Source organism: Nyctereutes procyonoides, unplaced genomic scaffold (genome assembly GCF_905146905.1).
Source record: "Nyctereutes procyonoides isolate TBG_1078 unplaced genomic scaffold, NYPRO_anot_genome, whole genome shotgun sequence".
In the NCBI taxonomy this organism is placed as follows: domain Eukaryota; kingdom Metazoa; phylum Chordata; class Mammalia; order Carnivora; family Canidae; genus Nyctereutes; species Nyctereutes procyonoides.
Window position 1 is genome coordinate 21497266 of NW_026575049.1, and position 15321 is coordinate 21512586.

A 15321-nucleotide genomic window follows, 5' to 3' on the forward strand; every position below is an offset into this window, starting at 1 on the left:
CTTTGACAGCAGCTGGAACTAGGGTCTCAATGAGATGCGAGCCCCCTCAAATGCCCCTCTCTGGGATGGTCCTTTGCAGGGTCACATCTGCTCCATCCCTGTGGCCACAGCACCCACAGCTGCTCCGGGAACATTCTCTGAGCAGGAACTGCACAGAAACTAACGCTCCTTGCACACATACAAGCATGGGGTTCCGTACCTGTTGACCCAAGGGAGAAAAGCAAGAGGGTTTCTCTGAAACAAGGAATGTATTTCTCTCTCTTTTTTTTTAATAAATGAGACTCTTCACGGCCATTGCATTTTATGCATAAACAATTCAGAAGAGAAGGACGCTGTCTCTTTCGTTACCGACTTCTTGTATTAAATTGCGCGAAATAGTCTTCAGTGGGTTCATTTGTACAAATTTCCTCCATATATTTTTTCCTGAAAATAAAACGAGGGAAAAAAATCCGCAAATACCTTGTTTCCTAAATATCCTACCTTTTGTTTTGTTTTGTTTTAAGATTGTATTTATTTATTTGAGAGAGAGGGAGACAGAGCACGAGCAGGGGAGAAGGACAGAGGGAGAGGGAGAAGCAGACTCCTTGCTGAGCAGGACGCCTGCAAGAGCGCTCCATCCCGGGACCTTGAGATCATGACCTGAGCCGCAGGCAAACACTTAACCCACTGAGCCACCCAAGTGCCTCCTAAATATCCTACTTTTTGTTTTTATTTTACTTTTTAAAAAGATTTTATTTATTTATTCATGAGAGACACAGAGAGAGAGGCAGAGAGACAGGTAGAGGGAAAAGCAGGCTCCCTGTGGGAAGCCCGATGTGGGACTCGATCCCAGAACTCCAGGATGACACCCTGACCTGAAGGCAAACACTCCACCACTGAGCCACCTGGGTGCCCCAATATCCTCCCACTTAGAAAAAAATTATATATATATATGTATATATGTATACATATATACATACATGAGTATGGCTGTAAAGACATTTGTTCATCCCATCTGACTCCCCTCAGGTCATCTCTACTGCTCCCTTGGGGCCCCCAACAGAAGGGACCCAGTAACGGTGGACCCACTGGCAAACATACGAGTGGTTCTCTGCCAAGTTCAAGCACAGAGCTCGACGAACAGATTAATGAGTAATGTTTTTTGACGAACAAGTTCACATATGGCTCTGCATTTGACGTTTTCTGTAGCGGGAACTCTGAACTACTCTTGGGGTCCGACCATGACGGAGAGACTCCAGCTTGCCCCTGGCAGCCCGGGAGGTCCCTCCCTGCACCAGGCAGCTGGCACCATCCTCCCACTCCCCCAGGCCCACCCAGGGGCCTCCCCTGGGGCTCCCAGTGCCCTGTGTACTCCATCACCAGCACCCAAGTCTGAGCTGCTGGGGTGGGGGGAGGGTGCTAGTGCCCGCATGAGCACCTCCCAGGGAACTGGTTTCCAACCACTTAACCCCTGGCCTGTGGCTCTCAGGCCTCTCCCCTTCCTGTTTGAATCCTATAGCAGGAGGCTGTGCTGGGCCCAAGCCGCTGCTGCTGGGGGGCCTCCAGGGGGATCCACAACTCAGGTCTGGAGCCTCAGGGTGGGCCTGCACAGCCTGCCTCGACCCTCCCCACCACTCAGTCAGATCTCCATTCGGACAACCCTCCATCCCACCTGCTCCCCCGACCCGGCCACCCCTCCCCATGGCCCTTGGCCCAGGCCCTCACTGCAAACGCTGCTCCTTGGCCAGGCTGAGGTTGTTGTAGTCCAGGGCCCTGCGGAGGTCACGCTGCTGGCGCCGCTGCTGCCGCTCCAGGAGGAGGGCGGCTCGAGCCATCTGCACCCACCGGTGGTCCCAGTCCATGTTTCGCTGCCGCTCTTCTTCTTGAAGCCTCTGGAGGGAGGACAGGTGACTTGCCACCCCCCATCCCCAGACCCGGAAGAGAGCCTGCGACCATCCAGGAGAATCGGCCTCTTATTTTACAGCTGGGGAAACTAAGGCTCGGAGTTGGGGGGCGGGCAGGCAGGTGAGCATTGTCATGCAGGAAATCAGCAGAGACCGCCCCTGCCTGCCACCAGTCCAGGTGGCCCAGGGGCTTCCCACACTTGTAGGGGCCAGCCGGCCCTCTGAGGTGTGCAGGGACAGCAGCTGCCAGCCCAGGCCTCCATAGGAGGGCCTCCCACCCAGGATGTTGCCGGCGGGCCATGCTGCCGAACGCTGGGATCACCTGGTCGCTTCTAGAAGGCACGGAAGTGGCACCCCCACCTGACAATGGACTCATGAGCTTGGGGGGAATTTCTGCATCTCAGCTCATTCCTCATCACCTTCCAGATCCCTCTATAAAAACCACTGAGCCTTAGAAGAGGAAACTGGAGTAAGGCAGAGGGAAGGGGCCACTCTCCCAAATGTGAGTAGTTTTATCAGCCATCCTGCCTATGGATCACTGCTTCTACAGGAAAAGGAAGCAAAAGCGGGTGCTGCCGGGTCTGAAGACAAGCACACCTCCTTCCCTTCCACAGGCTTCCACCCACCAGATGAGCAGGGCTTGAGTGTCCAGTGGCCCCGTAGACCTGGGGCCGCCAGCCACCATGTGCAGACAGGCAGAGGCCCTGGCCCCCCTCCCAGGGATGGAGACGAGGCTGGCACCTGGTCTTGCCACCTACTGGGCCAGTCATTTTGCCTGTCCAAACCTCAGTTTCCTTACCTGTAAAATGAGGCTGCTCACAGCCGCCTCCAGTCATGACACAAGATGCTTCAGTCAAGAATACAGAATGGCGGGGGGGCATGCTCGCCCTGGACTCAGAGATGGATGGCCTAACTAGTCTGCATGACCTCAGCTCTCCAAACCGTCTACACAGGTGATAAAGGTGGCAAGAGGGACGGGCACCAGGGAGCACGCAAGGGTGCGGGGAGGGGGAGTATTTGCGAATGGTGAGACCTAATGTAGGCGTTTTTTCCCTTTGTGTTTTTCTGTCTTGATTTTCTGCAAAGATCGAAAATCAGATAAAAATGCCACTTTGGGGACAGATGGTTGACCTTCCTTGCCAGACATTTGGGCTGACTTGCAGGAGAGAAGGGCAAAGCAGGGCCCTGCAAGGGTGACCAACATTCCCTGCATCTGAAACCTACCTCAGGGCTCTTCTTGGGCTGCTCCCCGACCTTACCCCCTGGCGGCCCCCCATCCTGGCTCCCAGGCCCCCCGCTGCCTCTCACCCAGGTGCCATCTTCCCTCCCGCACAGGTGACCCTCTGGGCCTGGAGCAGAGCGGGCAGGAGAGCCGTCCCATCCGCTCCTCACTTCCTGAGCTGGGCTGCTGCCCCTCGCCCTGGACTTGCCAGTCTGGAAGCTCACACTGGCCACAGCACCTGCCACCGCACCCCAGGTCCTCTTCTGCTGACCCTGGGGCAGTGCCCCCCATCCCATAGGCCTGAGAACTTTCCTTTTCCTGGCTTGTCAGTGATTCCCCTTCCTCTCCAAGGACCTAGGGCCAACCTGTCAGCTATCACCCTCTGGGCACAGCCTACTGGTGACCCTCAAACTCCAATGGGCATTGAACCCCCAGGGAGCTTTCCCAGCCACAGACTATGGGCCCTACTCCAGGGTTTCTGATTCAGGGGGCCTGGGGTGGAGCCTGAGAATCTGCATGTCTCCCAAGTTCCAAGGCAATGCCAATGTTGCTGGTCCAGAGACCCCACTTTGAGAACTCTTGCCCCCACTTTGTCACTACCAAGAAGGCCAGGCTCCCTGGTATCACCTTCAAGTGCCCCAACCCCCACCACCTTTCTGACCTGCCTCTTCCACTGGGTCCCCACACAGGGCCCTCCCATCCACTGACCACACACTTTCTACTCTCCTGGCGCTCCTGCGTCTTCGTCCACCCCCCACCCCCGCCCCAGTTCAGCCCAGCATCCATGGCTGACACCTGGCCCAGCAGACACCCTAAGCACCCTTGAAACTCTCACTTGGACAGACTTGCCAGGGGCCCAGGGGCCCCTCACAGCTGAGCGTGGCCGGGACAGCCCCTGACAGTGCTCACTAGGGAGACTTTAAGGTCGTGCCCTTCCATCTCTAGGGCCCCCCACCCCTAACTCTGCCAGGCCATCCTGCCCTCTTCCCCAGGCCATCCCATTCCAGCTCTCCGAGGTGACCATCGGCACCTGGTTCTCTGTCCTAAAATCCCTAACCAGACCCCCCACCCTCAGCTGCTATCTTCCTAGTTCCCCAGGAAATTGGGTCTCCGGAAGAGAAGCCCCGCAGGCTGCTCCCACGGCCAAGGACAGTCAGCCTGACTCCCACCCACCCCAAGCCTCACTAATGCCCCGGTGCCTCATGCTCCTGCCAACCAGGACACAGCTCCAGCAAGTCCTCACTGGCATCAGTTTCCCCGTCTCTGCTGTCATCCTCATGGAATGACAAGTATGCTGTTATTTCTACAGTCAGAGAAACCAAATGACTTGACTCCGGGTCCCCAGCAGCTACCACCCCGTTTCCCTGCACCCATTACAACAAAACCTAGATAGTGTTACCTGCCTGCCTGTGACCCCTCTGTCGCCCCCACCCCTCCTCCAAGGATGCTCCAGGTTGAGTCCCCAGGACCACCACCTGGACCCAGCATTCAGGCAGCAGCAGAGCGGCAGGGTCTGACTCGGGGGCTCCCTGGCTGGGCCCCTCCTCCCTCACTGGCTGCCCTTTCGCTCTTCACAGACCATGGCAGGGGTGGGGGCTGTCCCAGGACTCAGTCCTTGGATCCCTTTGCTAGTCCATCTTGACTCGCTCCCTGCATGACCTCAGCCAGTTTCACTGCTTTAAACGCTGCCTGCGTGGTCGTGTCCCTATGCCTGTGTCTCCTGCCTACACCTTGTTCTGAACTCCAGCTGCTGGCTCTACTTGGGGGTTGTGGCAGAAAATATTATGTCCCTCCCAGTAGCCATTTTTCTTTCTTCCTTAATGAAACAATTGCCAACACCTTTCCACCCCTGGAATAAACCCTGCATTTCCCAATCTTTACAGTTTGGGGCAACTCTGTGACTGAATGTTCTCTAACAGAATTTAAGTGGGAGTGTCCTGTGAAACTTCTGAGAAGTGTCCTTGGAGTGTCCTTCCTCATTCCTTCTTCCTGCTAGATGAAATATGCATGTGAGGGCTGGAGCTCAAGCAGCCGTCTTGCACTAGGAGGTGGGAGCCAGTTACCAAGATGTTCAGGTACAAAATCCTAACAGACATAGATGCCTAATGGACATTGCATTACACATACCATATCCAAAGTTGCACTTGTGACTTCCACTCCACCTACCAACCTGTGCTTTCCACTATCTTCCTATCTCAGTAAATGCCAACTTCATCCTTCTCAATGCTCAGGCCACAAGGCCTGGAGTAATCCTTAACTCCTCTGGGTCTCATATGCCACACCCAACCCTTCAGCCTGCCTGAATCCCGTTCACCCTGCCTGGTGGTCCTTCCCCAGGCATCTGCATGGCTCGTTCCCTCCTCCTCTTCAGGTCTTTGAAACCATGTCACTTCCCAGTCCCCTGGTGACTCCCCTCAAACCCTGTACCCTCCATTTCCCTGGCCCGGCCTTACTTCTACCCAAGCACTGTCACACATGTGTGGGATTATTTGGCTTTTACCCCCCAGCCCCACCCAGAACATAAATTCCTTGAGGGCTTCTTCTAGGGACAAGGGCAGCGCAGCTATAACTAGATGCTGGAGGAAGACAGCAGGTGGCACAGGGCTATGTCTGGGGGCTCTGTGAGGGGGGATGAGGGGCAAGTACCAGCTTCTCCTGGATTTGCTGCTTCTGAACCAGGCGGATCTGCTCCAGTTGCTCCTGGGTCATGCCCTTCCAGCGGTCTGGCACCACGCGGTGGGGCCCGAAGGAGCTGTCTGCCTGCTGTGGGTTCTCTGAGAGCAGGTCCCCGTGCAGCAGGTTGGAGATCTCAGCCACGTTGTCTTCTTGTTCCTGTTTTTTCTCTTGAATTTTCCTTTCCAGTGATTCGGTGGCCTGCACAGGGGGAGACATTAAGGAAGATGCCCCAAGTGACCCCATGGGGATCGAGGCACAGATGGGCGAATCTCACTGGGGGCCCTTGAAGGAGGAGTTTGCTAAAGTACACCTGGGACAGGTAGGAGGGGGAAGTATACTCATCAGACATGGATGTGCGGAGGCCCTTGGATCCTGGCTGCCTGGATGACAACAGGCACATGGGCTGGGCCGAGGGATTCCCTACCTGTTGCTTGTGTAAGAGCTGCAGCTGTTTGCACTGATTTGCCGAAGCAGGGAGCTGTCTCCCCGGGTTAGGACGCCATCTCTCCCTGGTGTGGCTTCCCTCACCTCAGGGCAGGGCTCCGGGCCCCTCCTGGTGGCCCTGGTCACCCTTGGACGGCTGCAGGCCACAGAGTGCACCCAACAGAGTGATTGACAACAGTGGTGACTTCTTTCTTTCTTTCTTTCTTTTTTAAGATTTATTTATTTGAGAGAGGGGGAGGCAGAGGGAGAGAGAGAATCTCAAATGGACTTGCCACCTGCCCTGAGCATAAAGCCTGATGTAAGGTTTGATCCCAGGACCCTGAGATCATGACCTGAGCCGAAATCGAGAGTCCGACGCTCAACTGGCTGAACCCCCAGGTGCCCCAACGGTGGGGACTGAGATTTGGGAGGTGTTTCCCACCCACCCCAGCATGCATTAACTCACTCTGACTGGCGCAGGTGAGTGTCCTCATTATCCCCACTCTACAGATGACAGAACTGAGGCATGTGGCTGGCTTTCCCAAGGAGGCAGACAAGGGCCTGGTCTTGTCCCTGCAGAGGTGGGCTCCGGGGCCTGCCACCGACCCTGACTCCACCATACACGTCTAACAAAAAGAGCAGCCCCCCCACCGCCCCCCGCCTCGAGGAAGACTCTCCTGTGTGCGTCTCCTCTGCCGAACTGGACTGACCTGCTGGGAATTTGTCCTTGAGGACAGCTGTCTAGACTTTTGTCTAATTAACAAAAGGGATGGAAAACAGGGAATGGCCAGGCGAGGAGGAGTCTGGGAGGAGTTCCTACAGAGTTTAGAGGGGGTATCAGGAGCCACCAGGAGTCTGCTCTAATCATCCCCATAGTAATTGCTCCCATTAATGAGCCCCTGTGGACCTGTTCTTGGTAAGGACCAGCGCTCTGAGAGGTGACAGAGAGGAAGGGAAACCGAGACAAGGTGTCAGAGCAGTGCTGGGTGGCATCCTTTTAGGTAGATGTCATGGTCCTCAGTATTTGAGAAGAGCCTGGGGTTTAGAGGGTCTATTGAGACCCTCACCCCCACCAAGGCTCACATGACTAGTTTTGTTGAATTCACTCCCTGATTCAGAGCTCTGGAGCAGGGACTGGGTGTCATTCATCCCTGTACCCGGGCAGCCCTGGCAGGGCTCTGTGCAGGTGTGGCGTGAGCAGGTGAGGGGCTGAATGTGGGCAGGGGAGGCTGGGGTGCCCGGGGGAGCGGCCATGGCTGTAGCCATGGGTGTGTCCTCCCCCATAGAGCCTGGGACACACCTGGCTCTTGTTGAATTCTTTCACAGCTACACAAACCGCCTTTCTGGTGGCGCTCTCCAGATTCTGTAGATGCTTGGCTGTTTCATCAAACTGCAGCCTTGTCTTCAAGTACAGGTCCTCTGAAAAGGAAGCAAAATGCAGTGAAATCTTGCAGGCTCCCCACTCCAGCTCCTTCCCAGGGGAGCAGAGCACCCTGTGGCATGTCCATTCATACAGACAAAACCTGCAGGCCCTACCCCAGCTCCTTCCCAGGCATGCAGAGCACCTCTTCTTATCCTGCCCTCTTCCACAGAGCAGGGCTGCTCATGGCTGCGGGGACACTCAGTGAAGGGATTCAGGTAAAGCTCTGGGGTGCAGGTACTGGCTGTTAGCTCCACTACCTGGGGATTGGTGATGTGGGCTGTGGTCCTGGGCTGGGGCGCTGGCAGTGGAGGGGCTCTGAGCAATCATCCTCACAATGGGCAAGGGAGCTCTGCAAGGGGGACCAGAGGGGGCTCCCTAGAGGACGGGTGTCAGAGTGGGGGGAGATATTCATGCAGTCACAGTAGGACTATGGAGGAGGAGCATCCAAACAGCAAAAGCTAAAGATTTAGCGTCAGACAAGAGCAGACCCCTGTCCCCACCCAGACATTTTCTTTTATTTTTTTTTATTTTTTTATTTATGATAGTCAGAGAGAGAGAGAGAGAGAGAGAGAGGCAGAGACACAGGCAGAGGAAGAAGCAGGCTCCATGGGAGCCCAAAGTGGGACTCGATCCCAGGTCCCCAGGATCACAACCTGGGCCAAAGGCGGCGCTAAACCGCTGAGCCACCCAGGCTGCCCTACCCGACCTCTCTGAGCCTACAGCCCTCTTCTGGGAGGCAGAACAGCTCCTACGTCGCAGGGTTGTTACACTTTTTTTTAAAGTCACCAATCACAAGGTTCTCCTTATGGTCTTATGCCCCGTGATGTCCTTGTTATCTCCAAACACAAGGATCAAGGGGTGAGTTCATGGCCTTTGCTGCTTTCAGCTCCATCTCCCCCACCTCCTATGTTTATACCTTCCAGGTGACACAGTGCCACAAGGAGAACCACACGGACTGCGCCCTTTGTGGGCACGGTGTGTGCAGCGGTGGCGAAGACATCACGGCTTTTCTTGACTTCGTGGAACTTACTGTCTGGAGATGAGCAACATCATAAACAAGTGAACCCCGAAATACATCTATGAATGCATGTGGAGATAGTGCTCGAGAGGGGAAGGGTCCCAGGGGAGGAAGTGCTGGGAGTACCCACCTCCAGTGGAGGTGGGTGGGGGAGTCAGACGCTTCTCCAGGAGGAAGTGACCTTGAAGCTGAGGCAGAAGGACAAGAAGTTGGGTGGGGAGCAGGTGCAAAGGCTCTGATGGGATCTGCCAGGATCCAGAAGTGAAAGGAAGCCAAATGGCTGGAAGGTAGTGAGTGAGTGGGGTAGGGGACAGAGCTGGCCCGGAGTAGGGGGCTGCTGAGCAGCGGCCCAGCACGCAGGGCCCCACAGGCTACAGAGGATTTTGCACTTAATTCCATACAGAATGGGAAGCCACTGGAGGGCTTTAAGCTGGGATGGGGTGAGGGTGACATTGTCCAACTTGACGTTGATTAAAAAGTAGCATTCTGGAGGCGCCTGGGTGGCTCAGTGGCTGAGCATCTGCCTTTGGCTCAGTCGTGATCCTGGGGTCATGGGATCGAGTCCCACATCGGGCTCCCCATAGGGAGCCTGCTTCTCCCTCTGCCTGTGTCTCTGCTTCTCTCTCTGTGTCTTTCATGAATAAATAAAATCTTAAAAAAAAAAGTACTCTGACTGCTATGTTGGGAATAGAGTGGAGAGGACAAGAAAGAAAATGAAGGACAATGAGAAAGCCCTTGGCGTGGTCCCTCAGGTGGCTTGGATCACTGTGGTGATGGCAGAAATGGACAATTCAAAATATACACAGGCGGTGGAAGGACAGGGGTTGAAGACGGCCTGGAGACAAGGGTGGCTCAAGGAGGACTCCTGGGTCTGTGGCCTGACAAGGGACGGAGGCGTCATTCACTGAGGGGAGGAGGGTGGAGGGAGGAGCAGAGCTGGAGAGAAATTCAGGGTTACTTTCTAGAATGTTCTGAGGTGCCTGGGGAGATGTCCAGGGGGCGGTTCAAGGACCAAGTTCAAGGCTGAGACAAAGGCTCTCATCCAGAGATGGAAATGTGGAGCACCTGGGAAGTGGGTGCAATGTTTTTAAAGGCCTATGAATTCATTCTTCAACAGCTACCTATGTGCCAAGAACTAAAGATAGAGCAGTGAATAAAACAGACAAATCTCCTGCTTTCACTGAGCTTGGTATAGGATATTGGGGACAGGAATGACAAATACATGATCGTATAGTATGTCAGTGATCACTGCTATGGAGACGTGGATAAGAGAGTGTGGGGATGTGGGAGGGTACAGGGTGCAATTTAAAAGAGTGGTCAGGAGAGACCTCTCTGATAAGATGACATTTCAGCTAAGGCCTGAAGAAGGATCAGGGGCAGGCTTTGCCAATGTAGAGGGAAATGTTTTCAGGCAGAGGAAACAATAGGTGCAAAGGCCCTGAGGCAGAAGTGAGCTGGACACTCTTAACTTTCTGAGGAAGCCAGGGTGGCAAGGGTGGAATGAATGAAAGGAAGTGTGGTAGGAGATCAGTGCAGGCTGTGAAAACCTTATGGGTCCTAAAAATGAATCTGGCTTTTATTCTGAGTGAAAAGAGAAGCTATTGGAAGATTTTGAGCAAAAGACCTAGTTTCATTTTTAGCAGGATCATCCTGGTCGCTGGGTCAAGAGGAGATTTCAGAGGGGCAAGGCCTGAAGCAGGGAGACCCCTTAGAGGCTGTTGCAATAATCCCACTGAGATGTGTTGATAGTTTATTTCAGAACGGTTGTGGTGGGTGTGGAGGGAGGTAGTTGCAATTCGAGATGATTTGCTGCTGGGCCAGATGTGGCATTTGAGAGAAAGGAAGGAATCAAGATGCCTTGGGGTTGGGACTTGCACAACTAGAACAGTGGAGTTCCTATTGACAGAGGTGGAAGGTCAGCTTTGGGGGAAGGTCAGTCAGTGTGTCTGGTATTGACTTTGATACATTTACTAGACATCCAAGAGCACAGAGATGTCCGGAAGTGACTGGATGGATGAGTCCGGATTCAGGGAATGGTCCAGGCTGGAGATGTAAATCTGGGGAAGGATGGTCTGTGGGTGGTATTTAAATCCATAAGACTAGCTGAGATCGCCAAGGGAATGAGTGTAGTTGAGAGAGGAGAGGGGCAGAGGGCCCTGGTCAGCAACAACATCCAGAGGTTTGGCAAGTAGGAGAAACCAGGAAATGGCCTGGGGAGGAGCACTGGGATGACGATGTATCCAGGAAACCAGTTGGGGGAAGTAGTCCCAGGAAGAGGAGGAGGTGATCCACGATGGCACAGGCTGCAGGTGAAGGAGAGGTCTGAAAATGGAGCTTGGTTGGGGCAGCATGGAGGACCTGGTGATGGTGGCCAGGCAGGTTCAGGGCAGGGTGAGGGCAGATGTCTGGTGGGGGTGGGCTCAAAAGCGACAGGAGATAGCCATCTGGGGAGACCTCACCCCCAGAGAGCAGAGTGAGAAGAGAAGAGGGGAGGGGAGGCTGGGAGGAGGGTGGTGAGCTGCCTCTGAGGGGGCCAGCTGAATCCTGAGCACCGAGCACAAGCTCAGAGCAGGGTTCCTGGGTGACTGCTTTGTGGCTGAAGACATTTATACCCTGGGATGCAGACCCCTGCTCCTCATGGCCAACGCAGCACATCTATAGGACTTAAAAGACAAAATGAAGCTGGGGAGAAGACCAGGGGGCCAATTCCTCCTCCTTGCTTCATTACCTGCACATCTCTGGTGGGCACGGGCATCCTCCCATTCCCTTTGCTGTTGCAAGGACCACTCTCGGTTTTGTTCCTCCTGGAATTTCTTCCTCTCCCGGAAATTTAAATCCTCTCCCATGAATTTCTGCATTCCCGATATGGTATTCCGAATATCATTATCTGACTGTCTTGCTGGAAGATCTTTCTTAAGGGCTAGGGGGTCAGATAGGTCAAATTCACGGCGCGTTTCTGGCCTCTGGAAGCTCTGCTGGAAGTCATTGATGGCTTTACAGAGGCTTCTCTTATCTCTCCTTTCCCGGCCTTCCAATATGCATGTGATTTTGTCATTATGCCTCATTTCAGCAGCTAGAAGAAATATAGCATACCCGTAAGATTAGGTTCAGAGAAAAAATAAATTTGAATCCACTTTAAAAAATAATTTTTGGTGATTCTAAAAATCACATAAGCCTCTATAGAGGTAACACAATCATCAAATAATTAGTATTCTGAATATATAAAGAGTACCTACAAATTGGTGTTAAGAACCAAACAGGGGAGCTTGGGAGCTGGGGCTGATCTCAGGAGCCTGAGATCTTGACCTGAGCCAAAATCAAGAGTCAGTCGCTTAACAACTGAGCCACCCAGGCACCCCATCACTGATTAATTTTAAAAATATGTTGAATAATGGGAATCCCTGGGTGGCTCAGCAGTTTAGCGCCTGCCTTTGGCCCAGGGCATGATCCTGGAGACCTAGACGGAGTCCCACTTCGGGCTCCCTGCATGGAGCCTGCTTCTCCCTCTACCTGTGTCTTTGCCTCTCTCTCTCTCTCTCTCTCTCTCTCTCTCTCTCTCTGTCTTCCATGAATGAATAAATAAATTTAAAAAATGTTGAATAAAAAAAGTTGCAAAAATATTCATTCAATACATTTACGTAAAATTTAGGTGAAGTTTTAAAATACACACACAAAATTTTATATCATCATGAATATATACATAAACTGTATAGTATTATAAGAAACACGTATGGAAATGATACACCTGTCAAGGAGGAAGAGGGAAGATGAGGTGGGCGAGAGCTCTATCTATAGCTATATATACGCACACATACATATGTAGTGCTTATCTATATTTATGTATGCATATAGAGCATTTATATGTTTTTATATATACATTATAGCATTTATATATCTATAGCTATAGATATACATACATATATAGCATTTAATTCTCAAAAAGAATACTTAAAATAAGATCTCTAAAGCCTATTTGGAAAAATATTAACATCTAATCTGCAAGTAGTTATGTATGTGCCTGTCATATTGTTCTTGTCAGTTTGAATAATTTTTAAATTAACATAAAAAAAGCTGAACTGTTCAGAAACTAGAGAAGAAAATAAAAGTTCACTTGTATTCTATCATTTCAACATCACCACTGCTTACATTTTGATAGATTTTCTGTCTGTGTTTTTCTAAGCTTATTTTTTAAAGTATATTTTAACATTTAGGGGTGCCTGGGTGACTCAGTGGTTAAGTGTCTGCCTCTTAATTTCAGCTCCGGTCATGATCTCTGGGTCATGAGATCAAGCCCCCAGTAGGGCTCCATACTGGGTGCAGAGTCGGATTGAGAGTTCCCCCCTCTGCTCCTCCCCCCACACTCACTCTTGCTCTCTCCTCTTCTCTCTCAAATGAATAAATCTTTTTTAAAAATATCCTTATGGTACTTAAAAAAAAATAAGCTAGACTTGTTGTACCTGCTGTGGGAAAATGAATTCTATTTGAGATTTTTATCTCAGAGCTACCACACTACCATATCTAGCTCTGAATGCATGCAGGAGTGTGAGCTGAGAGTGTGCACATGTCATCTAGTGCAAGCAGCTGTCCCCAGGAGAAGGTCTGGAACCTTGGGGCACAGAATGATGTGTGGGTAGGGTTTCTCATAATCAGTTTTTAAAGAAAACTGATGCAAATGTACATTTACCCTTAAAATATATTTCCTGCCATCTACATAGAATTCAATAGCTGTTTTCCTTTGAAGAGAGAAAGAATCAGCACGTTAATTGAATACAATCAACGGTGAAATTTTAAAAGGAGGAGGAGTGTGAAAATGATGAGTTTTACATCTTTGAAGACATGAGAACTGGAGTCTAGAGGTACCCGGCCCTAAACTGCTAGATATTCTCACCAAAAGTTTCATGTCTAGCTTTCTCTGTTGCTTCTTTTATCTTCTGGTCTCGAACCTGAATATCCCAGGCTTCTGTGTCTCCCTGGAAATGGAAAACAAGGGGAGACCAGTTACAGCCAGATAATTTTAGTCAGTTGATAACAATCCCACTTACCTTTTTAAAAGCCTTGTTCCACTGTTAACTAGTTGTCTTAGGTGCACATCAGGTCTTTTCATACCTGGATGCTTTTGCTTATAGTTGGTTCTTCCTCCTGTCCCCAGAGCTTCCTTCTCCCCTTCTCTTCGTTAATAGGTGTCCTCAGAACAGGCTTAGGCAACACCTCCTCTGGGAAGCCCTCTCTGATTTCCTCCCCCAGACCCAGTCTGTTCTTCCCTGCCTCACAGCATTGATTCCATTGCATAGTAATGTGACCGTTTTAATGCCTGCCTCTCTTCTCCTTCCTGGGCCATGAACTCTGCAAGGTCAGGCAGGAATTGCCATGTTCCTCATTTTGTGCCCCCCCCCCCAAAAGCCTGCCACAAAACAAATAAATAGACTGGAAGGAGCCCCTGGCAAGTGTAGAAAATCTGGCTCAGGGAAAGGAGATGTGCTCAGGTCTCCGTTGAGCCAGTGGGTGCAGGTGAGCCCCCTCCCTGCTGCAGGACTCCATTTTCCTGCTGAGCAGGTGAGGGGATGCAGTATCTGGTGTGCCCTGCAGGTGAGAGGGTGCAGTGTCTGGTGTGCCCTGCAGGTGAAGGGGTGCAGCGTCTGGTGTGCCCTGCAGGTGAGGGGGTGCAGTGTCTGGTGTGCCCTGCAGGTGAGGGGGTGCAGTGTCTGCTGTGCCCTGCAGGTGAGAGGGTGCAGCGTCTGGTGTACTGAGGTGAGGGGATGCAGTATCTGGTGTGCCTTGCAGGTGAGAGGGTGCAGTGTCTGGTGTGCTGAGGTGAGGGAATGCAGTATCTGGTGTGCCCTGCAGGTCAGAGGGTGCAGTGTCTGGTGTGCTGAGGTGAGGGAATGCAGTATCTGGTGTGCCCTGCAGGTCAGAGGGTGCAGTGTCTGGTGTGCTGAGGTGAGGGGATGCAGTATCTGGTGTGCCTTGCAGGTGAGAGGGTGCAGTGTCTGGTGTGCTGAGGTGAGGGGATGCAGTATCTGGTGTGCCTTGCAGGTGAGAGGGTGCAGTGTCTGGTGTGCTGAGGTGAGGGGATGCAGTATCTGGTGTGCCCTGCAGGTCAGAGGGTGCAGTGTCTGGTGTGCCCTGCAGGTGAGGGGGTGCAGCATCTGGTGTGCCCTGCAGGTCAGAGGGTGCAGTGTCTGGTGTACCCCACAGGTGAGGAGGCGCAGCGTCTGGTGTGCCCTGCAGGTGAAGGGGTGCAGTCTGGTGTGCCCTGCAGGTGAGAGAGTGCAGTCCCTGGTGTGCCCTGCAGGTGAAGGGGCTCCCGCCCCCTCTCCCCCCACCACGAGGTCAGCAGCCCATTCAAGGAACCCGTCTTCCCCGGGAGAGCCGTCAGCCTTTGCAGCTGTGCCTGCATCCGCGGTTTCCCCGCCCGCGCGGTTCGCCTCCGCTCCCGCCGCTCGCCGCCCGCCGCCCGCCGCCCTCGCCACCCCCCGCCCCGCACATGCCCTCCCGGCCCGCGGGCCTCACCCCCCCGATCCGGTTCCTGGCGTTGAAGACCCGTTTCTGCCTGCACAGCTCGTTGTGCCTCCTTTTACCCAGAGCCAAGTCCTGCCCCAGGTCCCTGGGCTGCGCTAGCTCCATGACTGGAATCGCGAAGAAATTCTACGGGTTTTTCAAGGCCTGCGAGGTGAAA

The 15321-nt window shown here is 52.9% G+C and overlaps 1 protein-coding gene across 1 annotated transcript; it reads right to left on the reverse strand.

The window, feature by feature from the left end:
- Positions 1 to 344: 344 nt before the first annotated feature.
- Positions 345 to 15269, reverse strand: RIBC2 (RIB43A domain with coiled-coils 2). The gene is made up of 7 exons (XM_055329075.1): positions 15156 to 15269; positions 13534 to 13615; positions 11374 to 11718; positions 7505 to 7623; positions 5752 to 5979; positions 1705 to 1871; positions 345 to 423 (listed from the first exon to the last, which is right to left on the reverse strand). The coding sequence occupies exons 1-7, from the start codon at positions 15267 to 15269 to the stop codon at positions 345 to 347; spliced, it is 1134 nt and encodes a 377-aa protein (XP_055185050.1).
- Positions 15270 to 15321: the final 52 nt, after the last annotated feature.

What these genes read in the sequence shown, in the direction of transcription:
- RIBC2 (XM_055329075.1), bottom strand. Translation starts at nt 15,269, where the DNA reads ATGGAGCTAGCGCAGCCCAGGGACCTGGGGCAGGACTTGGCTCTGGGT. An exon ending in CCAGGAACCGGATCGGGGGG is followed by an intron (nt 13,616 to 15,155) that starts GTGAGGCCCGCG and finishes TTCCATTTCCAG; the next exon opens with GGAGACACAGAAGCCTGGGA. An exon ending in AGCTAGACATGAAACTTTTG is followed by an intron (nt 11,719 to 13,533) that starts GTGAGAATATCT and finishes TATTTCTTCTAG; the next exon opens with CTGCTGAAATGAGGCATAAT.